This window comes from Chelmon rostratus, chromosome 9, assembly GCF_017976325.1.
Source record: "Chelmon rostratus isolate fCheRos1 chromosome 9, fCheRos1.pri, whole genome shotgun sequence".
NCBI lineage: Eukaryota > Metazoa > Chordata > Actinopteri > Chaetodontiformes > Chaetodontidae > Chelmon > Chelmon rostratus.
Genome location: NC_055666.1, coordinates 18215355 through 18241776, shown reverse-complemented (window position 1 = coordinate 18241776; position 26422 = coordinate 18215355). Strand labels below are relative to the sequence as shown.

Sequence of the window (26422 nt, the reverse complement as noted above, 5' to 3'; positions counted from 1 at the left end):
CAAACAGCAAATCTTCATATTTAAGATGCTGAAAACAGAATTTTTTTTGCTGAAAAAATTACATCAACAATTCAAAGTTTGAAATTGTTGCTGATTAACGTTTTGTCTGATCATCTGAGCTCTAATTTTAACAGGAGGCACTTGAATACGTGAGAAAGTCAAGTGAGCTCAGTGGACGCCTCACTGAATACACTTGTGAGCACCAACAAAGATTCAAACTACTATAAGCATCCACAGTCAACTCGACTTGAACCTAAAGACAAAGTGGAATGAAAAATACATTTTCCAAGTTCAAACCCTGTGAGTTAATTATTCATCAACTCATTATTTTCTAAATATGTTTCAAAAACATATTTTCTATAATATCAAAATGCCTCTTTTCTCTCTCTGTAAAACCTAAAAATATTTCTGATGACTCATCCTGAACTCAGGGGCGGTTACGTAAGTTTATCCAATCAAATGTGATTTGGGACGACAAGCTAACCCCGCCCATCATAAAACACCACATTTGACTGCTGGCTCGTGGGGTTCTAGCAGAGCAATATAGTAAGATGTGTTCGTTTGGACTTCAGCTGGTAAAGCTGTGAAAAACGAAGAATGTAGTTGAGGTCTAATCTGTTCAGTTAACCCATGGAAAACTGCCGCCGCCTCCAAGGGAGGGGTGTGTGTGTGTCGTATCTCAAGTTTCGTGTGGAAATTTGTCACATTACAGACGCTAAAGATGCTCTAACTTCGCTTTCACGGTGTCTTCAACACTTGGAGGAAGGTTCATCCACCCACATACGTTAATGACCAACATGAACCTGCCCACTTGTAGAAATGTCCGCCCAAATTAAATAAAACTGCCAGTTTCCATTTCTTGGACACTTGTGTATCAGTGTAATTTATTCTTCAAACAGGTAATGAAATACAGAGATGGCGAGCTGCGGTAAAAACTGTCTGACAGCAAAACAGACATAATAGTCACCTCTGAAACCAACCAATTACTTTAATCATACAGTAACTAACAACACATTTTGTCAACTTAATAAAAAACATTGACTTTTAATACAGAAATCAATATCCTGTATGTGTCATGTATGAAAATGACAAACTGAAAGGAATGACACGGCAAGTCAGCTAATAAAGACTCCCTCCTCCCTGGAGATGAAGGCTCCTCTTCCTCCTCCTCTTCTCGTGCGTTAATGCGTGGCAGAAGATGACGTGAGGCTGCCCCCTGGTGGTCACTTCTCTATCAGAGAGTCCAGCTGCTCCTGCAGGGAGGCCAGCTGTTGGAGCAGAAAATAGAAGGCGTGATTGATGCCCGACAGCCCCGGGGTGTAATTGCAGGGTAAGTGGATGATGATTAACATGTCTTTTCACATTAATTTGCTGCCTTCATTTGTCAATACAAACAACGACCCCAAACAGTGGGTGGCCTCTATATGCCATAGCTGCAAAAAGGACTCCACTCGTAGCTGCTGACAAATTAAATTTCCCATGATGGTATTTGAACTTTGCTATTAGGCATGAGAACTATTGGGTTTAAAAAGGGCAGCGAGCACAATGCCATCCGCTAACATGGTTATTTGACATTCATACAAGATAAATTCATGCAAAGTGCTGAAAGCTCACAACAAGCACCGATCGCCGGCTTTTACGAAGAGGTTCTTACCTGCTCCATCTCCCGCTCCTCCTGCTGAATAATCTCATCCAGCAGAGCTTGGAAGCGGTTCTGCGAGAGGAGAGAGACACAAACAAGATCTGTTGGAGTCGACATGCTGAGCCTCATTAAATTGAGATGGCTTTAAATGTGTGTCTGCCTGTGCTGCTCATGTCACTATCTCCTCTCTGACAGAAAGGCCACTTGGAATGCCAGTCAGAGACAGCTGACCTTTTCCCTGCGACTGTGATAATAACGACTGGAGATGGGGCTTTGACGGCCCCAAAACACCGGGCAATGAGAGCGCGAAATGGCAACGTAAAAAGGGCCACGTCTGCTCATGTTTCACTCATTGTAAAGTCTCCACTAAAGAGCGCTTGGCAGAACAATGAATTTTCATGCCACAGCAATGCTCATATAGTAAACAGCTGACGGGAGAAATTTAATATTTAAAGCTTTAAAAACATTTAAAAAAAAAAACTAAAAAATGGCCTCAAACAGTGTGTAATCAGCTGTCTTCATCATCACTATTGAGAGAATTTATGCTGCATGAAGGCTTCTGCCTCCAAGCTCATCTACATGTCCCTGTTTATGTCTCTGTGCATGCAGACCCAGTTTCTGAATGACTGTGAAAAAAGTGTGTGCGTGTGTTCACGGTTTACTTTGAGGGCCTGGTTTTCCACTTTCATGATGAGCTCCTCCTGCTGTTTCTTGCGGGCGCGGGTTTCCTGGAGCTTGGCCTTGACGCTGTTGATCTGCACCTGATACTCCATGACTGCAGGGAACAGCAGGAGGTTCCCGTGTTACGACTCATACAAACACAAACGCCATTCACGCTTCTGCTTTCATGCGCAGTGAAAAGCAAACAGGAAAAAAAGCTGAAGAGATTGGATGATGTGAGACCGTTTGAGAGCTGTGAAAGCCGTGAGGGCGAGATATGCACCTTCGCTTGCCGAAACACAAGGAAGCCTCCATTTCACTCTGACAAATTGCGGTTAATGGGAACAACAAATCCATTTAAAAGGATGTGAGCCAGCAGGACGAAGCACTAAAAGACCAACTAAATCAGTCTGCTCTGGGATCCTCAGAGGGTTCTCATTAAATCCAGCCAAAGTGATAGCACCTCGGAACAACCTGCGGCTCCCTAACCATCAACTATCTTCCAAACTAACTGCATCCATCGTATGCTTCCCCTCTACTGACTCACAATCCTCTCATACTGCCGATCTAATATTCACCACAACGGGAGACCCATTTAATACAACTTTGCAGCGCCGCCAGAAACACGCACAGCCAGACTCCGACACATCTGCATTAGCTCTGCTGGGCCGCTACGATGGAGCTGACCAGTAACGTGGCTGACTGACAGTTCCGTGTATGTAGATAAGGAGGCATTGAGCTGTCAGGCTGGACAGCTGTCTGAGCCGAACGCCGAGCCACAACACCTGTCAGGCTGGTTAGCTGAGGAGCAGAGCTGTCAGCGTTGAGCATCTCTGTGGGCGAGGGCGCAGCACATGTGTTTAAGTGAAAGTAGGGCTACTCATTTGAGTGTGCGTGCATGATGTCTGACCTAGAAAACTCAGCTCCGATTAGAAGTCCAGACACCTGGTTCAGGTTATTTCTGACCTCTGCCTCGACAAGTGTACGAGGGGCTTTGTTTTAATTTAACGTTGGACTGTCTCTGGTCTACAAGTCTGCTCTGAAATTAGCATGCGACTGGCTACGACTGAAAAATGACAGACTGTCGGTGAAAGTCGGCTGGAAGACCAGCACTCGCACTGAAGGGTAAATGCAAGTTGCAAGCACAGCACAAGGGATTGCATAATTCTAATGCTGCACTCACTTCATTCACCTAAGTACGCACACACAAGTACACACTTTCCAGAACAGCTTTCACATGCACACATGCTCAATTTGAGAACAGATGTACATAAATATGCATCTCCCACCATATGGACATACATCTATGGGTCATATATATTGAAGAGTTTCTCCATGAATATTACTTCACACCTGGCCCTCAGAACTGGAAACAACTTAGTAAGTGATGTAAACTATATTTTTGACAACAACAAATGCTACATAATGTCAGTTGGGCTGCAACTAACAATTATTTTCATTAATGTCATTAATTCCAGTTCATCCATCCATTGTTCAGTCTATAAATCTCTCTCCCAAAATGACAGAAAATAGTGAAAAAAGCTGACGCTGTGAAATTGCTTGTTTCGTCCAACCAACAGTCCAAAACCCAAACAGATTGCATTTTTTAAAAAATATATAAAAGAGAGACGAGCAGTAAATCCTCACATTGGAGAAGCTTCAACTAGCAAATATTTAGAAATTTTCCCTCAATTAAGGACTTAAATGATTACTTGATTCATTGTTTTGGCTGTTAATGTCAGCATAATAAAAACCATAATTATTTGAGGATCATTTTTTTCATGAAGCTTGTCATACAATCACTGATATTCCTCATTCTGTGTATGTTCATGTGGATTTTCCATATGTTTCCAGGCCTGTGCAGAAACCATGATATCCTCTCACCGATCTGGTTGTTTCTGTTGCTTTCATGCTGTGCAGAATCCGACTCGTTGAGTTTGTCCTGGAGCTGTCGGACCAGATCATCCTCCGTGTCCATGATATTCAGGTCCTCGTCCTCGTGCCGGTCCCCTTCGTCCTCCTCATCCTCACTGGAGCTGCTGATGTCGTTGAAGATCTCCCTCAGTTCGTCACGCTGGGCTGGCCATGCGGAAGTGCACATTAGTGTTATTAACATGGACAGAAAAGTGGAAATAAGCACAAACACTTGCTTGGGTTTGATGTAGGTCACAGAGACTTTAGGCTAGTGAAAATCAGAAGATGCTGGGGATTCACTGTTGTGTGTCATACACCAGGTATGATTAATGCAAACACCCAGCCTACTTACTTATGATGTTGTGAACAGTTTATCTTACATAACAAAGAGTCTGTGCTCTCTAACACTTGGCTGTATAGTAACATAGCAGGCAGCAAACAAGCGGTTCTTTTTTTTCTTCTGCTCCAGAAATCTTTTTGTTTTCTGTGCTACCACATTTTTTAAAGACGTGTCATTCATACCTCTCGTGCACAACGCTAACATCAACACCTCTGAGTGCCAGCACAGTCGCACTGTGCACTTGGTGCTAGGAAGGCCGTCTGGTGAGTCTACAGGCAAAAATAATCTTAAGGCCAAAGAGTAACTAATGCTTGGGTGCTCTCTATTTCCATTTCAAACCACTGGGGCAGAGGCTGTCAAAAGGGACAAGGGTGGTGTGCATGTTCAAAATGAAGAGGGAAACCTCGGGCGGTGAGGAGAGTATCAAAGAAATCACTGTATGACAGTCAGGTCATCTGCATCATTTCAAAGCAGCTGCACATTTCTACACCACAACAGAAACAAACAGGACTCGTTTTTCAGCCCTTCAGAATTACACTATAGATGTTAATCAGAACCGACCTTGCTGCAGATATATCAGGATCAACACTGGCCAAAAAGCAGCAAGAAATACGACTACAGAAATGCCAAAGATTCTTCTGAGATGAGCTTAAAAAAACAGAGTCTCTGTTTCATAACTTTGCCACTAGAGAGCAATGACAAGTTTATTTTTTAAATGTCCCACTTAGTGCATATCTTGGTCATATTTCTAACAAATCTGAGGGATATTAGAAAAATGTTTATATGAATTCCACATTATTGAACTCTCAAATATCTGTAATGGCCCTGAAAACATCAATTTGCCTTTGCTTTGTGTTTCTCTTGGCCATGTGGTCCAGATAACAAACACTAGATACCACTTTTGCTGCTTTACCACAGTGGAGGAACCGGCACGCTAATGAAGCCCACCACATTTTACTCCTCCTTCACTTACCAGAGGACCCGTGACCCATCTTGTGTCCCGAGGTGCCAGGTGAGGAGTCCAGGTTGGCCAGAGAGCCGTGCTGATCTGCTTCCTTGGACTCATCCTCTGCTATGATTTCCCACCCTAAACATCATGGGTTAAGGACCACATACTGTACGTTCTGTCGCTCAGAACTCTCACTTTCCACAAAGTCCTCTTTGAAGAAGACTTGAAAGGTAAAAACCAGATGATACGCCACAGGAACTTTAACTTTCATTAGTGTGTCATGTGTATGTCTGCTGCTGCATGCAAACGCTCCAACTATAATTAGAATCCAGCTTCACTGTGACCAACTAAGCAACGATAATGAACAGTCCATCTCAATTAACACACAGCAAGTAGCCACTCAAAGCAGCCCTGCTGTGCTCTTATTCTGTCAGGCAAGTTCAGAGTTTCATTAGTGCACTAATAGCCTCCTTGTAAAGTGCATCTCTCTCACAAAGACATTAGACAGAGTCAAGTCAGGTGAGTCACCCGCTTGGACCTCAGATCAACCTATTTTGGATGTTAGATGGAAGCGAGGTTATGTTTGTCCTGAAAAGAAGAAAGAAAACAAAGTATTTTATGCTTCTTAAAAGCTAAAGTCATAGCTCGGGGTTAGCTTTCCATCTGATTCTACATTACATGCTGTTGCTTGCTGTTAAAGGAGATGAACACCAGTGTTGTTTTGCTTGGTGAAACTGCTAATTAGCATTTTTGGGTTCACAAAATGGACACGAGGACCCGCTGTTGGTATCTAAAAGGATACGGACGCTGACAGCCTCAGCGTCTGTGCTTAGCAATCTCTTCACCTCCTTCTCCACATCAGGAGATTCAATGTACTGTGAGAGAGAGAAAGAGATTGGGTTACATGTAGCGTTAGCAGCAGCATCTCTCTCGCTGTGTGTCTCTCTCTCACACACTCTCTCACTCACACACACACACACACACACACACACAAAGGTAGCAGCTGGCTGCATGCCAGGAAGCACATTAGCGATTAAAAACAGAAGGGGCCAAATCAATATGGCTCAGCTCTGCATCTTCAGGAAGATTTATTCCGAAGACAAAGTAGAAGTGTAGTGCTCAAGCACAGTCGCTTTCACTTTGATCAAAGCAATAGTGAAATTGCTTTTTTGCATGCCTTTGGGGCAAACTAAGATGGAAAGGCTTTATTTATATGTAAATCTTAGTTTTCACTTTCACCACAGTTCCTATTTTATGAAATGTAAATGTCTTGTTGGGAGAGCGCCTGGGAAAGCGATGGATCATCAGACAGGATGCTAAAGAGATGGATTGGAAAGGGGAGGCGAGCGCTGAGGGGGAGAGGAAAATGTCAAAACCTTCTTTTTCGCAGTTTTCCGAAATCTTCTCTTGCGCGTGTTCTTCAGAGGGCAGGTGACTGGGGACCAGAACAACAGGATTAGCGGAGTCAAAATGGCTCAATCAGCTGTGGAGGGCAAACTAGGCTTCCTGAACTGCTGAACTGCTAAAGTTTCCAGCACTCCCAAAAACTGCTCTCTGTACTTACTGCCGTGGTTCCAAACAAATTTCTTGTCCTTGTCTTTGTCCTTCTTCTTGCTCTTGGGGTCAGTGCCAGTTGGCTCCTCTAAAGGAGGGTAAAGGTCTCCATCTAGTGTACATACCAGCATCTAACCCATGCAAGCAAAAATGAATGGTAAATTACTGTGCATTCTGCTGACTAATGTTGTACTACAGTTGTATAAGGAACACGAAAAGACAATATCTCAGTTTTAAATGTAAATGTTAAAATTAAATGTTTTCAATGAAGGTGACATCCTACATTTAATGCCGCTGCAGTGATTTACCTGGCAGACATCAGCAGTCTTGTAAAATGTCTTCTTGTCCACTGTTTTCATAGACTCAATCATGCAGGGCAGATCCACCAGTTTGCAGGCCAAGGGGACACGGTCTACTCTCACTATGCCATGACGACCATCGGCTACGAATGAGAGGGACAAAAGGATTGATTATAAGCACAGGTTTGTGAGAGATAGAGGCAACCATTTCTATTAGGACACTGCAGCCACTGTTAAGTTGAAAAACAGAGTAAAAATGCAGGTCCAAAAGGTGTCTTTCAGACAGGTTTATTTGATAGTTTATTTGAATTGGTTCGTCAAGCTGACATTTGTAGTTTGTAATGTATTCCAACAAAACGGAAAATAAAGTACACTCTGAATTTATACCTGCAACATGTCCCAAAAAAGTTGGGAAGGAAAGACACCAACTGTTGAAGTTTTGTAAGTGAAATTTTTTCCCATTTTTACTTGGTATATGACTTCAGCTGCTCAACAGTCTTGGGTCTATCTTGTCATATTTTGCGCTTCATAAAGAGTCACACATTTTCAGGGACATACCTGAAAAAGCAACAACTGAATAGCAGCATATGTTGCTCCAAAACCATGCAGCTACTGTTAAGAAATGCAATGTATTTTTCAGCATGGACGTTGCCTTCACAGATGTGTAAGATACCCATGTCATGGGCACTGGCACACCTCCATACCATCACAGATGCTGGCTTTTGAACTTCGCGCTGTTAACAATCTGGACGGTCATTGGCCCTTTTTAGGCCAGGGGACACGACATCCATGATTCCCAAAAGGTTTGAGAAGTGGACTCATAAGACCACAGCACACCTTTCCACTTTATGTCAGTCCATCTCAGAGGAGCTTGGACCAAAAGAAGTAAACAGCATTTCTGGCTTTACTTAACTTTGCATGGTGGAGTCTTAACTTGCATTTGTAGATGCAGTAATGAACTGTGTTTCTGAAGTGTTCCTGTGCCCATGTAGTAATATCCTTTAAAAAATTATGAACATTTTTAATGCAGTGCTGAGGGCCTGAAAGTCAGGGGCAGTCAATGCTGGTTTTCAGCTTAACATGCAGAGATTTCTCGAGATTCTCTGAATCTTGATTTTATGGATTGTAGATGGTGAAATCCCTAAATTTCTTGCAACTGTGCGGAGAGACATGTTGTTATTAAACTGCTGGACTATTTGCGAATAAAGTTTTTCACAAAGTGGTGAACCTCACCTCTACACACTTGTTTTTGTGAATGACTGAGCCATTTGAGGATGCGCCTTTCATACCCAATCATGATACTATCACCTGATAGTAATGAACCTGTTTACCTGTGGAATGATCCAAACAGGTGTTTTTGGAGTGTTCCGCAACTTTCCCAGTATTTTGTTGCTAAAGTCCCAACTTGTTTGAAACATGTCGCTGTCATCAAATTCAGAATGAGCAGATGTTTACAAAAATCAATGAAGTTGATGAAGTAAATATATATTGTCATATTACTATTACATATATTGTCTTTGTACTGTTCTGAATACAATATTTATAATTAATAATTGAGCAAATTATCACACAACATCCCATTTAAACTGGGGTTGTACTGCAAATGCAAGCACTACAACTACTAATAAAACAAGCTTACGGTGCAACTCAATGGTGAGTCTGTCTTTCATGTTCATACTGCTAGACTGGGCAATCCTTCTTACTGTTGAGGCGTACTCCTGTAAGACAAAACATCCACATCATTTTCAGCAAAGGGTCAAACTGACCTTTATAGATATGACTGATTTTAGCATGTGTAACTGTCTTACCGTAGGAAGCCTGAGGATAAACTGGCTCTCCAACTCATAAGGAGCATCCTCTTTATTCTTGGAGCCGACCTTCCCAACTAGAATAAAAAAACATCAACATGATCAAAACGGTAACATGGCCTCCTAGTTGTTTGCAATGTACAGTATGTACAAAACTTCAATGTGTGCAATACACTACAAACAAGCAGTACTAACAAGTAATACTGTATATTACTGCTTGTCTCGTCTTTTGAACAACTTCAACTCACACTTCTGAGCTTTTTACTCGGACTAAGTCTTTAAAAAGACCTCTACTCGTCTCAAGATAAACACTAAAACTAAAGTGCAACATGCTGGTAAGAACAACCTGAAGAGCATTTGAGTAAATTCACTCACAATCCTTTCACTTTTAATGCTCATCATACTTTAATTTGGTGTCTCTTACGTAATTTCATTTATAATCTTCTTGCACAATAATAACAATAAATAACTTGCTTTACATTTTGTGCGACTTACATCCTAATATTTCTATTCAGCCTTGGTACTGCATGCTTATTGATGCTAACTGATCTTGTTACACATGTGCAAGTGTGTGAACAAGGACCAGCTGAGTAAGTTCACCCATCTTTTACAGTAACGCTAACGCTAAGCTAATATAGCAGTTACAGCAAAACTGCGTATAATGCTACAGTCAGCCCTAATAAAACAGCTGCAACACTGCTGTTCACATCTTGAAGCAACGGCATTATCTTCATTTTATTATTTTTAATCGTAATTAATTAATTCCAACACATACCGCACGACCAGAGGCGGAATGTTTACAAAAGAGTGCGAGAGCTAGCTGTCGTTAGCTTCGTAGTTAACGTTAGGCTAAAATAATGATACCGGCTACTAACATACCTTTCAGTTTAGACGTCATCTTCGGTTTTGTAATTTGGACGGTGCAGCTGCACCAATGTGTCTCGATGATGAAAATAAGAGGGGCAAAATAAATACGCTGATTACGCTTTGATTAAATCAAATAAGCGCAGCGACATGAACACATCCCTGGCCGAAACACAGCTAGATAGTGAGTGCGGCCGCTTGCTACATTCAAGTATTCCTCGGAAATTGCAAAACTAACATTCCAGCACACCATTTATTGCAGACTATGCATACAAATCCACATTCCAGTGTGACTCTGTTAAATAAACTCTTGTGATATGATAGTTGGGAGACTTGCACTTTGCTGTACTTTATTTTTATTGATGGTCATTATGAGGCGCTATGCTGTCTGACACTATAGAGCACTGTGTTTGAAGTCTGTCTTTAACCGCATTGTCTTTTTTTGCAGTAATTGTTTGACAACAGTCCATACGTATGTTATACAGTAGAGAACTATTTGCAGATCTGGGTACAGATTTAGTCGTTTTGTCCGACTTCACTAATTAAGGACAAAACATTAACATCAGTTCATATGCTTTTTTTACCCACTATGAAACCATAATGTCCGATCTGTAGGAACGTCACATTCATTCCCCGGTTTTATTTTATCTCGCGAGACTTGTGACACTTAGGGAGTTTAGGAGAAAAAAAGGATGAGTCTCAAACATCACCTATTTTAGCAAAATATTAACGCAGTAGCTGTTTTTGCATCCTTGTACTATATGTCGATGAAACGATTATTACAAAAACACCCTGAGCAATATAGGAATCTTTAAATTTTCTACAACACTAGTTTTATCAGTCATTGAATTATCGCTCACAATAAAGAAGTTGGTGAACAAGACTGGAACAGATAAGAAATTTTCTAGCTTTTTATCTCACTTCCTGTTCAGTGTGATGGAAATTGCGAATTTCATAATAAGAGACCTCAGTTAGAATCACTATAATCCGCTATGGAAATACACCGTGGAAATGAATAAAATCAATATCTTTGTTAATTTACAAATCGTATAGATTACACATGACACGCCACGTTAAGATTAGTCTGTTGTGGTTTATTTAAACTAGCAACAACCTCCTGTGGTGCTTTTACATCGAAATAAACATTGTACACTTTCTGGAAAAATTAGTTTTCACTTCCGGGCCGGAATCGACTCTTCTGTTGCTGTCGTCTTTCTGCTCTCTACTCCCCCCGGTTCGTGGATAATATTTGCCCAAAGTTTCCTGTTATCCACGGCGACACTGCAGCATTTGACCGCCGACCGGCCGAAATGGTGTTTAAAGTGACTGCCAACAGTGCCTGGAGGGCAACGAGGACGCTGTGGCTGCTCGTGCTAGTGAGCCTGTCTGTGTGCATCTGTGTTTGCCGAGCATCATCACCTCAGGAGGACAGTGCCATGGAGAACATCGTTACGGAGAAAAAGGCAGAGGAGAGCCACAGGCAGGACAGCGCGGACCTGCTCATCTTCATCCTGCTCCTCACCCTCACCATCCTGACCATCTGGTTGTTCAAACACCGGCGGTTCAGGTTCCTGCACGAGACTGGACTGGCGATGATTTACGGTGAGGTGCTCCAGCGTGACTGAGAGGCGTCATCAGTGACTTTAACTGGGTGTACTGGGTGTTAGATCTGAAATGAATGCATACTTCCCCCCTTTGCAGTAAATTACTAAGCATTTTAAATACATGTGGGCTGCAGGCTGCTCCAGGTTGATGCTGTAAGGTAACAACCTTATTTAAGACAGTATAAACACCTTCACCTGCTTGCTCTATAACATCCAAGCAGGTGAATATTTTTAGGAACTACCGTAGCGTGAAAAACACAGCCCAAAATTTCACTTCTCTGCATTCTCACTTCTCTAATGGATGCGCTTGAAATAGAGCAGGCTGTGCAGCCTGTGACTGACTGTTCCCTGTTTCAGTCAGACACCAACACAAAGCCCCTCCCTTCACCTGATAGGACAAACGCTCACCTGGCTGTCACTGGTCTTCACTTCCGGTTTCTAACTCCTGTGAGATGGAGGCATCTCTGGAGAGTTGTCAGATTTCTCCTGAGCCACTTCCTCCTTAAAATACATTTCTGAATGGATGAGAAGTTGGTCACACTGGAGCAGAATCAGGTCACATTTAGTTTTTTACAATGACACAGTTCAGTAATTGCCAAAACCCCCTGCACATGCATTGCTGTTTTGACTCATGTAGCCTTTTTTTTCACAGCAGACATTTTGACAAGTTGTAGTTAATAACAATAGTAATTAGCTCCATTTAAATGTGTCAGCTCCTGGCTTTGTGCACATTGGCTCACTGGCTTGGCTTACAGGAGCCGTCAGTAGCCTGCTTGAAAAGTGAAAGTGCCCGAAGTGGAGGAGTTAAAGCGAGTGCAAGCTGTGCTTGACTGCGGCATCCTACTCTTTCTGGTTAGTTTTGTCACACCTGTTAGGGTGTCACCTGACTTGTTGTTGTTTTTGATAAGTGTTTGGTAATTCCATGTAATTCCAGACATAGTTCTGCTCCACTTCCTCGTAGCTATAGGTGCAGCGCCTTTAACAGGTCATCACCCAAACACACACTGTGGCCTCCCTAACGTGTCTGTCAAAGCAACCAGCTGACGTTTTTCAGAGCATTTTTCAGTCTATTCTCCACAAAATAATCCCACTGATGACCCTCTGCAACAAGTCCTCTCGTGACATCTCCTCATTGATTTTTTGCAGCATTCATCAACTCTGCCCTCTGCATCCTGTCTGTCTCACCTCTCTTCCCAGGCCTACTCGTTGGCGTGGTGTTGCGCTACGGCATCCACGTTCCTCGAGACATCAGCAACATCACGCTGAGCTGCCCCGTCAACGCCAGCCCCGCCACGCTGCTGGTCAATGTCAGCGGTAAATTCTATGAGTACACCCTGAAAGGAGAGATCAGCGCCAACGAGGTGGACGACGTGCAGGATAATGAGATGCTGCGAAAGGTACAGGAAGTCATTGTCCGGCAGAAAAGACAAGAAGTTGTTTAGTGTCACCTTTGCTTACCTTTGTCATGTTCAAGTTCAGTCTTTTTTCTGTTGTCCATGTCGCAGCTGTATAATACAGAGCTGAATCAGTTGAATTAAGTTATAGTTCAGTTATATACCTCTTACATTTCATCGACTAAAATAAAAAGAACTGATAATGGATTATTAGTTGTATCCTTAGTGAGATGTATTATTGGGTGTTGTGTCTTAATGGACCACCAATTCTGCATTCTCCATATTACCAAAAATATATCTTCTGTTATAGAAGCACAGAGTCGAGTTATGCACTCTAAAACAGATAAAGAACTTTTACAAACTGAGTGCAAATGGTTGAAAAAAGGCTTCTTCTTCTGGTAAAATAAGTAGCAGGAGGCTTCTCTCAATGAAAGGCCTTTGCCCGAGGGTCTTTGAACTTTTTGGAGCCATAACTGTGACTCTGTGGTCACACGCTGGTGAAATTCAAACCCAAAAAACAAGCAGTAAGTAACCAAAATGCAACAGAGGCTGCGGCCTTTCTAGCGGCACCATTGTTCGTCAGTGGTTGAGGTTCGTTCACCATCAAATGTCCTCTATTATGACTTGACTCTAACTTGTCTCAGAAAATCATACACAGACAACTGTTAATGAAGCAGGTATGTAGATTTGCAACTAAAAACTGTGAATATGTTTGTCTGTGCCTGAGTTTAGAAGCTGTCTCCATTTCCCACCTCGACATTTTACTATTATTACTACGTTTTGTTGTTGGTCCTGGAAGCTACTTCATGCTGTCCTGGATGTGTCATTTATGATTAATTCATTTATTTATTTATACAATGATGCAACAGCCTAGAAGTGTCCATTAGAACAACTTTGTTTGATCCAGAACTGTAATATGATCCTGCCTTTTAATGTGTGTGTGTGTGTCTGTGTTTGTGTGTGTGACTCAGGTGACCTTTGACCCTGAAGTGTTCTTCAATATCCTCCTCCCGCCCATCATTTTCCACGCCGGCTACAGCTTGAAAAGGGTACAGTGATATTTCAGCTACTCTCTCGACTGTTTCATACTACTACTTCATACTTTATTACACCTGTTTGACTCCCGATGAAGTGATGCCTTCATTTTAATATGAAATGCTAAAATCCACTCATTCCTTCATCCGTGTGCAGAGATGGAGTGCAGATGATGATGTGTTTAACTGTTTTGTCTTTCAGAGACACTTTTTCCGTAACATGGGATCCATCCTGGCTTACGCCTTTCTGGGGACAGTTATTTCCTGTTTTGTTATTGGGTAAGAATATTAATGAAATTATACCAAAAGAATTGTACGCCAGAGCAGTATTGTGGTGGTAAAGTGCTCATAATGGCAGTGGAGTCAGTGGTGTTTATGATGATTTGTGAACCCCCCCTTCTGTTCCCCTGTCAGGTTGCTAATGTACGGCTGTGTGATGCTAATGAAGAAGGTGGGACAGCTGGGCGGAGACTTCTTCTTCACTGACTGTCTGTTCTTCGGCGCAATCGTCTCTGCCACAGACCCTGGTTCGCAGTGCTTACTCTTCATATAAATATAGACCGCCTTCACTTTTATCTCTTCAGTTGCTCAAAGCTTGCAGGAAGCAGCACACAGGCACAAACAGTTCATCGCAACAGTAAAGATTTGTCAAATTTGTGCGTACTATGCTAAGAATAATTGAGTTCATGCTTCATTCAAGCTGAAAAAAAGGAGAAAGAAGAATGAAGAAGTGCCATCATGTCTGTTGCGATTGCTCAATTCTTTTCTTATCATGTCCCAAAATACATAATAACATAATAGATCATAACACTCAGTAACACATACTTTAGTGTATAGTCTGGGATTGAAACACAGCTCTTGACCCCTCCGTCCATCGTGCTCAGTGTCGTGCGTCATTATTTTGGTCAGTTTTTTTATTGACTGTGTTTGTCTTTGTTCACAGTGACGGTCCTGGCGATCTTCAACGAGCTGCAGGTCGACGTGGATCTGTATGCTTTGCTGTTTGGAGAGAGCGTGCTCAACGATGCGGTGGCCGTGGTCCTGTCCTCGTAAGTCGTCGTGACATCACACCACGAGTCTGCATCAGTCCCAGGACTGTCTTAATTAGCAGAACGCCACTAAGCTACTGGTTTATAGAGTCATAGTTTATAGAGCGTAATGGGAAAATTCATGCGTTTTGTATCGATCGACCTGTGACCTTTTAACTAACTCGATGTCAGCTTCTCATTAACGCCGAGCCGAACGCGAGGAGGTCTCAAAGCTAACGCTCAGTTTTTCTCCTCCTCTACATGGAACTGTTATTACTTCCACAGAATTGTAAATTATAATAGCAGGCTCAGCGGAGTGGCCGGTGCCTGCGGAGAGACTCTGACCGGCCCATTGAACGGGTGCACTAAGTAGAGCGTGGCATTGTGTGCCTTTGCGGTGCCTTGAGACAAACATGACAAATCACCGGCCATTTGTTTTCCCACTTGTTCAACCGGAAATGCTGAAGATTTCAGTATTTATTCATTTATTTTTGCTTCCTCACTAAACACTTTTGGATATTGCGCGCCAGCTAAGAATTGCTGTTATCTCCTGGAGATACTGTATACGCTAAAGCCAAGGAGAGGGCAGGATGCCAAGTGCTCCTATAGACAAAATGCCTGGTGATTTGTTTTGTGAGTATGCGGCTGTGAATGGAAAAGGCTGAATATATCACTTTCAACACTTTTTATCGCAGAAGCACCTCAGCAGAATATCTGAAAAATGATTTTTCGTAATTGTTTCCTCTGACCGACAACCAGCCTGTCAAATTTTAAATAAAGCTTCTGTGATAAAATCGCTCTCGTCTCAGACTTGGTTTAAAACCAAGAAATGTAACCTGCAGCAGCTTTTTGACCCTGTGTGCTCTTGTTCTCTCACGTCTGACTTTTTTGACTCAGTGTTGGTACTCAACTACCAGGTGACCCAGAGGTGACAATTCTTATCTTTTTTCATAAAAAAACAAACAGTAGCAGAGCATACAGTCCATGTTGGCTGTAAGACAGAAGTATTAGTGATTTTGTTGTGTTGCTTTGGCACACTGAAAACAGTTTAATCACATTTTTATTTTTCCCTTAAAGCAGACTTAAGTGAAAATTCTCCTTATTTGGCCTACATTCTCTTAGAGGAAGAAAGAAGTCTCCTTTTCTCCTGCAGAACTGATTTTCTCCTTCTTCCAACTTGAACAAACTGTGTATTTAACAGCATAATATTTAACATTTCTTATTCTCCATCGTTCTACCTTTGCACATGAATTCTAAAATACATTTGACCTCAGTGCAAACTTACCTGCATATATGCAGTCTAAAGGACACACTACTTATCTGTACTCTTAAGCGAGCCACTTCATGAGTTGAGTATTAACACTGAACTATCAAAACCGAGACTCCTTTGTTCCGGCACTCTGCCCTCTGCTTTTCTCTTTATCTGAAGTCCTCCAGTTTACATTGTGAGAGTTTTTGCTGTGAAAGCCTGCAGAGGAACACCTGAAGTGTGTCCTGTGCAAGGAGACCTGCTGGATTGTGCAGTTCTTGACATAAATATGTGCCAGTCAGAGGAAGATTTCCAGTAGACGTTGGGCTGTTAGATCATGTTTTACAAGTGCTGCTACATTTCCTGTAAGCAGGCTTTAAGTGAAGTTTATGTATAACTCCATGATTTACGCTCTCTGTACACTGTGCATGCGTAGCTGCAATTTAATGGTTGTGCTTTGTGTTACATCAGGTCTATCGTAGCGTACCAGCCACAAGGCGACAACAGTCACACCTTCGAGGTCATGGCGATGCTGAAGTCTTTTGGGATTTTCCTCGGAGTTTTCAGCGGCTCCTTTGCTCTCGGAGTGGCCACCGGAGTCGTCACCGCTCTCATATCTTTTCTGTCATCGAATTATTCACTAATTTACTTATATGAGAAGAAGAATAGTTTTTAAAATGTTCCCACTGAGACAAATAAAGAATCAGAGTAAGAATAAAATGTTTACCAGCAAAGCATATTAGATTAAACTGGAATTATTTGCTCAGTTTTTAATGATGTCAGTAGTCGTGTTTCTGTTAAATATAAATGAGGTAAAATTATTACATTGCAAAAAGTAATGGAACTTCTTTGCAGCATATTTTTCTTGTTTGAAGGATCCACTTCAAACAGGTGACGGTTGAAATAAAGACAAGCGCTCCATTAGAAGCTGTGAGTCCATTCAAGACTTGCCCTTGAATCACTTTGCTTTGGAAACAAATGAAATCGTCCCAGCACGGCGGCAGATTTCTTTCTGATTCTCCTGCCTTCTCTCAGATGTTTAGAATAATAGATAAAAGTTTAGTGTGAATCCATCCGGTGGCGACTGAGTGTCTCGTTAAACTCCTTGACTGTTTTCCCTACGTTACCAAGTTCACCAAGCTGAGGGATTTCCAGCTGCTGGAGACCGCTCTGTTCTTCCTCATGTCGTGGAGCACGTTCCTGCTGGCTGAGGCCTGTGGCTTCACAGGTAACGCACACAGACACACACACACACATACACACACACACACACACACACACGTGTTTTACCACTTCAGGGGGTATTATATTGACTTACATTCATTTCCTTACCCTAAACCTAACCTTAACCCAAGTCTTCACCCTAAAATGTAATGATTTGCGTTATGTGGACTTGAATTGTCCCCATAAGTAAAGCGAGTCTTCACAGTGTGACTTTGTAAACAGATTTATGTCCCCACAACATGAGTAATACATGTCCACTCACACACACACACACACACTCATGCCAACGTGCATCCACCCTGCAGAAGTCTCCTCGAGCAAGGCTTGAAATTGCTTGGACCCTGTTTACACATTTAAATACGTTTCGGTAATCTGAACACAAGTGGACAGCCGAGACAGATCACACCTGTGTCTGTCATGTGTCTCCAAGGTGTCCGGATGACCACAGTCTGTTCAGATTTGTCACTGCCTGCGTCAGTGCCACTAACAGTGCACAGTTATTACGTCTGCCTGTCGTTGGTCCAGCGCTAGATTTGTTTGCCACAGAACTAATGAACACGTCTGTCAGCGCAGCAACCACCACTTCCTGAACTGATGATGTAGTTTCCTGTCAGGTCCCTGTCGGGGAGGCATCAGGACGTTACACTGCAAAAAAATCTGTACCTCAGCTAGTGGTTTATAAGTGATCTGATCTCAATGTGTTGTGGTGCTTGAACACTTGAATTTAGCGCCGTCCGCTTCTGAATTAGAAGTGTAAGCAAACCGAACATTTGAACTTCGTGTTATCGTTAATAATCGGCGTTGACTGACTCCTCTGTATCTCTGTCCCTCCCGGTGTGTTGCAGGTGTGGTCGCAGTCCTGTTCTGTGGAATCACTCAGGCCCACTACACCTTCAACAACCTGTCCCCTGACTCACAGGACAGGACCAAACAGGTCAGACCTGGACTACAGCCACGACGCTGCTCTCTCTGGTCTTTTAGTATTAGCTTGTGTTTGACAGATGGAGTTTACAGTGATCTAGTCCAATGTTTTAAATGTGAAATGAGTGTGTCACTTTACAAGCCATAAAATGGTGCAGTAGTAATGTTTCTTTGTTAAAGCACAGTATGCTGATATGCTGAATCAGGCGGCAAAACCAGATTTAATAGATGGAAGAAAACAGGTTTCAATGAAAGAGACATCCAATGAAAGAGACATCCAAGCCAAGTGTGTTGAATGTGCTGTTGGATTCGTTTAACAGTGTTTCTTGGTAATTTTCTTCTCTTTTTCTGTGAAGCCTCCACTAAGGTTGCCATTATCTCAAGCACGTGATGTTGTTTCTCTTGTGTTGCAGCTGTTTGAACTGCTAAACTTCCTGGCGGAGAATTTCATTTTCTCCTACATGGGTCTGACCCTCTTCACCTTCCAGAACCACGTCTTTAATCCCATGTTCATCGTTGGAGCGTTTGTATCTTTTGCGTATGAGACTAACATGTGCGTGATCACCAGAGGTTTTCACTCTTGTGTTAGTAACCGCGTAAAGACGCACATGGTAATTGAATTAAAGGGGCAGTGAACGGGCTTGGCCCAGAGCGAGGCGCTGTGTTTTGTTGTCCTCTCCTTGACCTCGTTCCCACTCAGGTGGCCGTGTTCCTGGGAAGAGCTGCGAACATCTACCCTCTCTCATTCCTGCTTAATCTGGGGCGACGCAACAAGATCAGATCCAACTTCCAGCACATGATGATGTTTGCTGGTGAGCACACAAATAGATACATACCGTATATCTCTGTACCACTGTGCAAACCTTTGAGCTAAGAATAAAGCTTTGCAGGGAATCTAGACATTTAGGCCCCTGTATACAACAACGATGTGGAAAACATAAATAAAACAGAAAGCAATCATTTGCAAACAAAACAGTTTTAAGTCTTCCTGAGTCCATGTAGTAACATCCTTTTTCACAAAGTGTTGAACCTCGCTCCATCTTTGCTTGTGAGCGACTGAGCCTTTCCAGGATGCTCCTTTCATACCCAATCATGATACTATCACCTGTTACCAATCAGCCTGTTCACCTGTGGAATGATCCAAACAGGTGTTTTTGGATCATTCCACAACTTTCCCGTCTTTTGTTGCTCCTGTCCCAACTTGTTTGAAACCTGTTGCTGCATCAAATTCAGAATGAGCAGATATTTACAAAAATCAATGAAGCTGATGGGTCAGACATTAAATATACTGTCTGTATTCTAATTCCAATTAATGTCAAATGTCAAAGCATCTGTTTTATTTATGTTTTAAATTTGTTTTATTTATTAAAGACAATGAAGACAGGCTTATAAACAGAAATCACCTGATTTGTGATCTATAGCAGCTATTTGCTTGTGTATAACGTTTTCCATGATGTGCTCTCCAGGACTGCGAGGCGCGATGACCTTTGCCCTGTCCATCAGGGACACGGCGACATACGCCCGTCAGATGATGTTCTCCACCACCCTGCTCGTGGTCTTCTTTACTGTTTGGATTTGTGGAGGTGGCACCACCCAGATGCTGTCCTGCCAGCGCATACGGTACGCCTCTCCTTCACCTGCCGAATCCATCCCTGCGACATCAAGGTGTTTCAGATAATGTGAAGGATGTCGGAGAATTTGGCTTTTTCTGACTGTCCAGACTTTATGGCCTCCGTGTTTAACTCATCTGCTCCTCCTATCAGATTAAAACATTTATTACAACCTTGCTCTGGTGAAGCTTGAAGCTGTGTATAAACAGTACACCCACCTGTATGTGGAGCGTTCCTGCTCAGGAACTTGCTAAACAGGGGAAACACGCTTCACAACACTGTTCTGCTTGGACGGTTCATAACTGCAGCTTATAATGTGCTTTTTTTTCCCTTTTAACAGAGTGGGAGTGGACTCGGATCAAGATAACTCTGTAAGTGTGGCCCCTGTGAAATACTTATTGCTGTAATGTGGTTTTCAGTGACTGTAAGAAAAAACCTAAACCACATTTTCTGTGTTTGGACAGATGAGCATCGCTGAAGGCTCAGAGAGAAGAAGCACCAAACAAGAAAGTGCCTGGCTTTTCAGAATTTGGTACAACTTCGACCACAAGTATCCTTCAGCAAGCAAACGATGAGTTTCCATCATGTCAAAAAGGAAGAAAAATACTCATTTTTATCGAATGCTGCAGCTCTGAGACCGAAACTTAAAGTGCACGTGAGATATGAGCAGCAGAAATCATCACACAATCACAAAATACCATTAGAACAGCATAGAATTCAAAACCTGCTAATACAAACACCACAGAAGCTCCAGCTCTGCAGGACGACTACAGGTGGCATCAAACATGCTCCAGCTGAGTGGTGACGACTGTGCTTCAGTGTCAGACAGCAGAGGGAGCACCGTGTACAGACTTGAAGACAAATGATCCATTTTATTGACTGTGTAGTATTAAGTTTTAATGGATTTTAAATGAATTACTTCATTTTTGATCATTTTGACTCGAGTAAGAAAGTCAGACTTTTTCTTTTAATGCACTTACTTTGCATGCATTAATCACACTTTACAGGAATCTTTGATTATCACCACTCTTTCTCTGTTAGCTGTTTTCTGTGTTGTCATGTCCTTGACTCGAGCCCCCTCTCCAGCTACCTGAAGCCCATCCTGACTCACAGCGGCCCCCCTCTCACAGCCACGCTGCCTCCCTGCTGCGGCCCCCTCGCCCGCTTCCTCACCAGCCCTCAGGCCTATGAGGTCAGCCGCTGGTTCATACAGGAGCTATTTTCGGCCGAACTGTGTTTGTGAAGTTCTACCTATTACTGGGTGGGAAAAAAAGTTATTCTGATGAGTCACGAAGTCAAGAGGTTTGGTTTGAATCTGAAGGTTTTGTTGGGCAGATGAGGAAACAGCAGTAAGCACCAATCAGAGTCTGAGCCTTTTATTGGTGAAAAGTTTGCTTTATTCAGTGGGTTTAAACACAAAAAAAATGGATGGCATGTTCTGAGAAGTGAAGCCAAAACATCTCAATCGCCCCCTGCTGGCTGGCTGCAGTAACCCCGCCTCCATGTTGGCCTAAAGATGGTTTCTCATTTTGGGTAGTTCTTATCATGCTGATGTATGATCAGGTGTTAATTTTTTCTGATAAGTTTGGTTTTAATTAGTTATTTGATGCTATAAAGAGGGGGCGTGGCATCGGGCAGGTGTATGGGCAGGACCTTGTTGCCATGGCTCCACACCTGAATCACTACCCTGCAGACTCTGGCTCAAAATGGCGTCACCAGTGTCTGTGTTCAGGATATTTTGGCTTCATTTTTGTACAGCTCGACAAAGCATTTGAGTCACTAACTCTGGTTATTCCTCTTCCCCGTCACCAGAATGAGTGCCAGCTGAAGGATGACGACTCTGACCTCATCCTGACAGACGGTGACATCAACCTGACCTACGGCGACATCACAGTCAGCACAGACGCCACAGGTGCCCACACCAGCGGTGGGCCGGCCTTCGCCGGCGCCACCACCTCTGATGACTTGGACAGAGAGTTGACGTACGGGGATCACGAGCTGGTGATGAGGGGCACACGCCTGGTGCTGCCCATGGATGACTCTGAGCCGCCCTTCACAGACCCCCAGCACCGCTTGCGGATGTGAAGACAGCCCGTCAGCGCAGATCCAGACAACCGTCCGACTCAGACTGACCCGAGCCATCAGCGAGCGACCAGTACCTGACACTCCGTCCTTCACTCCTCGGCTTTTTCACATTCTCTCATCCCGCTTTCTTTCTCCCCACACATTTCCTCACAGTCACGTTTTCTCGCTTCCTCAAATCACTGTCTCTACCTCGTTCTCGCTCTGCTCCTTTCCACACCTTTCTGGCACCTGCCGTAGTTGTACGATAATCTTATTTATTTACAAGGGTTTTTGTTTTTGTTGGTTTTCACTTGAACATCAGTTTCTCTAAGTTGTTTCAGCTTAAAATCAGTCACCTTACTGTAGCATTGCACAGAGGTCTAGCAGCATGTGTTAGTGTGTAAATGCAAGTACCAACCACTAGCTATTATGTCGATGTACAGTATATCACAAGAGTACTATAACTTTGATATGCATGCAGAGGATGCTTGTTGTTTTCTTTGTGTGGGAGGTTGAGGGCTTTCGTGTTTCGGGTCTGACCATGAATGTTGCTGCCTTCTCTCTGTGCATCAGAGGCATGCTGACCCAGTGGACAACTTTACTGTACATTTTGTTACAATCAAGTGCCTGGGAATTGTAGTCTTAAGCCTGGCAGCCCGTACGGGACCGGCTCTGGGAAGCAGAGCCAGTTCAGGAAGGGCGGTCATGCAGTTGTAGTTTTCCTTTGTAAGAAAGAAAAAAAAAAAAAAAACCTCTGTCCATAAGGTAGCAATACACTCAGCGGGTGTTTGGGCTGTGAGTTCGTGCTATTTACCTGTACATAGTGTATAACAATGTGATGCCACTGATGCGGTGTAACCTGGCAGTGAAAGTTGTGGATCTCTCCCAATGACCTTTGACTGTGACACAGAGAGGGGCTTTGCACCTTATTTTAGAAGCTGGTGTCGCTCACAGCAGAACGACGGGCTGCTGCTCTGAGATCCGGACGGGTATTGACGGAGAAAGCTTGGTGCCATATCCGTCCTGCATTTTGACTCTTTGTGAAAACTGAATGCGGACGACCTTAAAGTGTTTTGTATTCTTTTTGCAGCAGAGCTTAAGGACGTTAAGCTGAGTCACCTTTTTCATACACGTTTAGCTTTGTGAATATATTTTCTATTACAATCATGCATTAATGTCGAGACTTTGCATCAGATTTTAGCACCGAATGAACCTGAAAAACATACGTGAAATACAAAAGTGATTCTGTGAGTGTCGGGCTGCAGCCAATGATTATGATTGATTTTTGGTGTAAATGATTCATCGTTTGGTCTAAGCTGACTAATGTAAATGTTTTGCCTGATCAACAGGTGGTATTCACTCACAAAGAAGCTGGATGCATTGGAATTTGAAAAAAAATGTAAAAAAGTTACTTAATCAAATATCAAAATTGTTGCTGAGTCATTTTGTGTTGTTGATCAACTAAACGATTAACCAGCTAATTGTTGCAGCCCTGGCTTCTATACAAGGAGATCCATAAAATCAGTGAATAAGTATAATAATTTGCGTTGGTACTGAAGCAGTTCATCACTATGAGAACTGCCAGAATAGAACAACAACAGCTGTTTGTATGCTGGATGTTTTTTTTTTTTTTGTACAAGAAAGGCTTCCTGAGGGTTAATGGTTAAACAGGAGCTTCATAGCATTAAGATGCATGAAGTCATAAAAATACACCCCGTTAGCAGCGTACTCGTGGATGGATGGGTTACATTTAACTTGTAGTCTTGTGTTTCAGGATGGAAGGGAGGTTTAGAGAGCTCCTTCGTGTGCGGAGTACAGCAGCTGTTAATGCGGGCTTAACAGGAAGTGTTGACAGGGCGTCGCCGTGGCAACGCTCTGTTGATGTGGGCCGAAGCCAGAACAACACTCATGAACACGGCGACGTAGTCGAACGCAGCGGTTTTCGCGGTTCATCCTGTCTTTGAGTCTGAGAGGGGAAAAAACCATTGGGTGTATGCGAAACGGATGCAAGAGAATGATGAAAGAAAGAGATAGAGGCTGGTTAGTGTGTGTGTGTGTGTGTGTGTGTGCGTGTGCGTGTGCGTGTGTGCGCGTGTGTTGGGGATGATATAGAGGTGGGAGGAAGAGCAGGCTTTGAGATATCGCTTTTCCTTCCACAGTTATCTTCTGCTGTGCAGGAACTTCTAATTGAAAGTGTTTGTTTTTTTTAATCAGGCATGCCTCTTGACGCCACATCGTCCAGGAAATGATTTGTTCTTTCCACCATTCTTCTTTTTTATACTCTTCATTTGTCGTTATTCCTGAATTTTATTTTGTTGAAGGGAAACAATGATGTGAAAAACAAGAAATTGCACTCGTCCATCCAGAATGTTTTATTGTTTTGCTACATTGTTTGTTTTATCTAACTGCTGCTTTTATATGATTTACCTTTTACGTTTTGGGAAGGTTGTGGAAAAAATGAGCAAACTCATGTCAGTTTAATGAATCTTGCGCTCGGCGTTCAGGAGTTGCGTCGATTCGTCGATGTTCATTTGTAAAAGAATGAGCTCCGCAGCGCAGCGGCAGTCGAGATGATAAAAGTCCTTTCATACTGTTCCATCTTCTCACTTTGCTATTCAGGTACTTTGATGTACGTCTGCAACAACTTGCTGTCTGAATGCTGTTGCCATGACTTCTACAGAGCATGAATCATTCATCTGCTGATGGTGGAAAAAAAAACATATATATATACAAGCAGAATTGTGTGCCACTGTTCTTCAACTGACACATTAAATAATGAAATCTGCAAAAGCTGATATAGGTTTTGGTGTTCGCCTACTGCTCTGCCAGTATGTTCTCTCTCTCTCTCTCTCTTTGTTCTCTGAATGGTGACTCGTGATAGGCTTTGATCATTGGAAATCCTGTCTGAAGTAGCTGACCAAAGAGGCCTGCTGTGCTTTGTGTCTTCAGACAGTCCAATCTATCTTTATACTGCAAATTCTCTCTGTGTGTGAATGTGTGTGTTCATGCCTGTATGTGTGTGTGTGTGAGAGAGAGAGAGAGAGAGGGACAGAGAGAGGGAGACACTGTGCTCTCTCTCTCTCTCTCTTCGTCTGTGTTGCAGGTACTGACTGTTTACATCTGTGTAAATATACTCTCACCTGTTCATGTGCGTGCAACGGTCAATAAACAGAAGCCTGTGCTTTTGATTAAAGCTCTCGCTGTAATGGCCTCCTCATTTACCTTGTTATTTTCTTCTACTGGGTGTCTGGGTCGTGTAAGAATGTATCTGTGCAGATCAGCCTTCCGCAAGAAGTATGAAAGAAGATTAGTGCCAGCGGTGATTTCATTTGAGTTGCATACTGTGAATCTGAGAAGGGATTTTCTCATTATGCTAAGAACAGGTTTATAATCTTCATAGCCTTGAAATATGGCAGTTAGCCCAAGCTTACACGCTGTTAAAGACTGTTGAATATTCCACAGGGATAAAAGTCGCCTCAGGACTGGGGCTGGATGCTAAAAGCAGGGTTGTTCCCACCAAGAGGTCAAAAAATAAACGTGTGAGATGATAAGCGGGAATGGAGCTATGAACAAATATACAGTGTTTCTGCTGCAAAGTTGTTTTTCAGACTTATTTTCCGTCAGGCCTCTAAAAGTTTAAGAGAAATTACCTGTAGACATGTGCAGCCTGTTATGATGGTTCACACTTAGACACTGTTTAGTTTTACAAGCTTGAAATGTTGGGTATCTTTTCTCTTACGTGGAAAAACTGCAGCTAAAATTCTGCAAGTTTGGGTTACTTGTTCTGCAGTCCAGTACGTCCTTGCTGCAGGTTAACTCTGAGAGCCTGCATGTGTCAAACCGTCTCTAGTGTGCGATGGCTAAATGCCTCCTCATGCTGTATTTATTGAATTAATTAGTTTTTCTAAAAGTTTCATCCTGAGGCACCTTGTAAAATATGCACCTTGCTCATCTTCTCATCTATTATTTACATCTTATTCTCCCAATTTCATCGCTCACCAATCCTTCAAATCATCACGCATTAATCCGCCATTTTCCCATCACTTTTTGCTGTAAATGATTAAACGATTCCACAAATATTCTCCCAGGACGATCTTTGCCAGATATCAGGTAACATGTTCCTAATATGGGCACAACTCCCTCCAGTCTGCTCAAGAATGTCTGTGTTAGAGTCCAGGGAGGAAATAGTAATTTTAAAGGGCCACTTAGCTCCAGCTTGAGCAGCTATCTGTCTCAGCTGGCCTGTCTCATTCCTGCTGTCTCC

At 42.8% G+C, this 26422-nt stretch overlaps 2 protein-coding genes across 2 annotated transcripts; one reads left to right on the top strand and one right to left on the bottom strand.

The window, feature by feature from the left end:
- Positions 1-862: 862 nt before the first annotated feature.
- On the bottom strand, positions 863-10217 carry taf7 (TAF7 RNA polymerase II, TATA box binding protein (TBP)-associated factor). Its single transcript, XM_041943678.1, has 12 exons — positions 10046-10217; positions 9167-9243; positions 8998-9076; positions 7368-7501; positions 7070-7190; positions 6882-6940; positions 6308-6380; positions 5530-5643; positions 4187-4381; positions 2305-2417; positions 1655-1714; positions 863-1268 (listed from the first exon to the last, which is right to left on the bottom strand). The coding sequence occupies exons 1-12, from the start codon at positions 10062-10064 to the stop codon at positions 1224-1226; spliced, it is 1089 nt and encodes a 362-aa protein (XP_041799612.1). The 5' UTR covers positions 10065-10217; the 3' UTR covers positions 863-1223.
- A 1004-nt stretch (positions 10218-11221) lies between these two features.
- On the top strand, positions 11222-22919 carry slc9a6a (solute carrier family 9 member A6a). Its single transcript, XM_041943677.1, has 16 exons — positions 11222-11632; positions 12832-13031; positions 14000-14077; positions 14265-14341; positions 14477-14589; positions 15006-15111; positions 16811-16952; positions 17462-17567; positions 18409-18497; positions 18898-19011; positions 19185-19296; positions 19951-20104; positions 20435-20465; positions 20559-20644; positions 21181-21286; positions 21907-22919. The coding sequence occupies exons 1-16, from the start codon at positions 11341-11343 to the stop codon at positions 22177-22179; spliced, it is 2079 nt and encodes a 692-aa protein (XP_041799611.1). The 5' UTR covers positions 11222-11340; the 3' UTR covers positions 22180-22919.
- The last annotated feature ends 3503 nt before the right edge of the window (positions 22920-26422 follow it).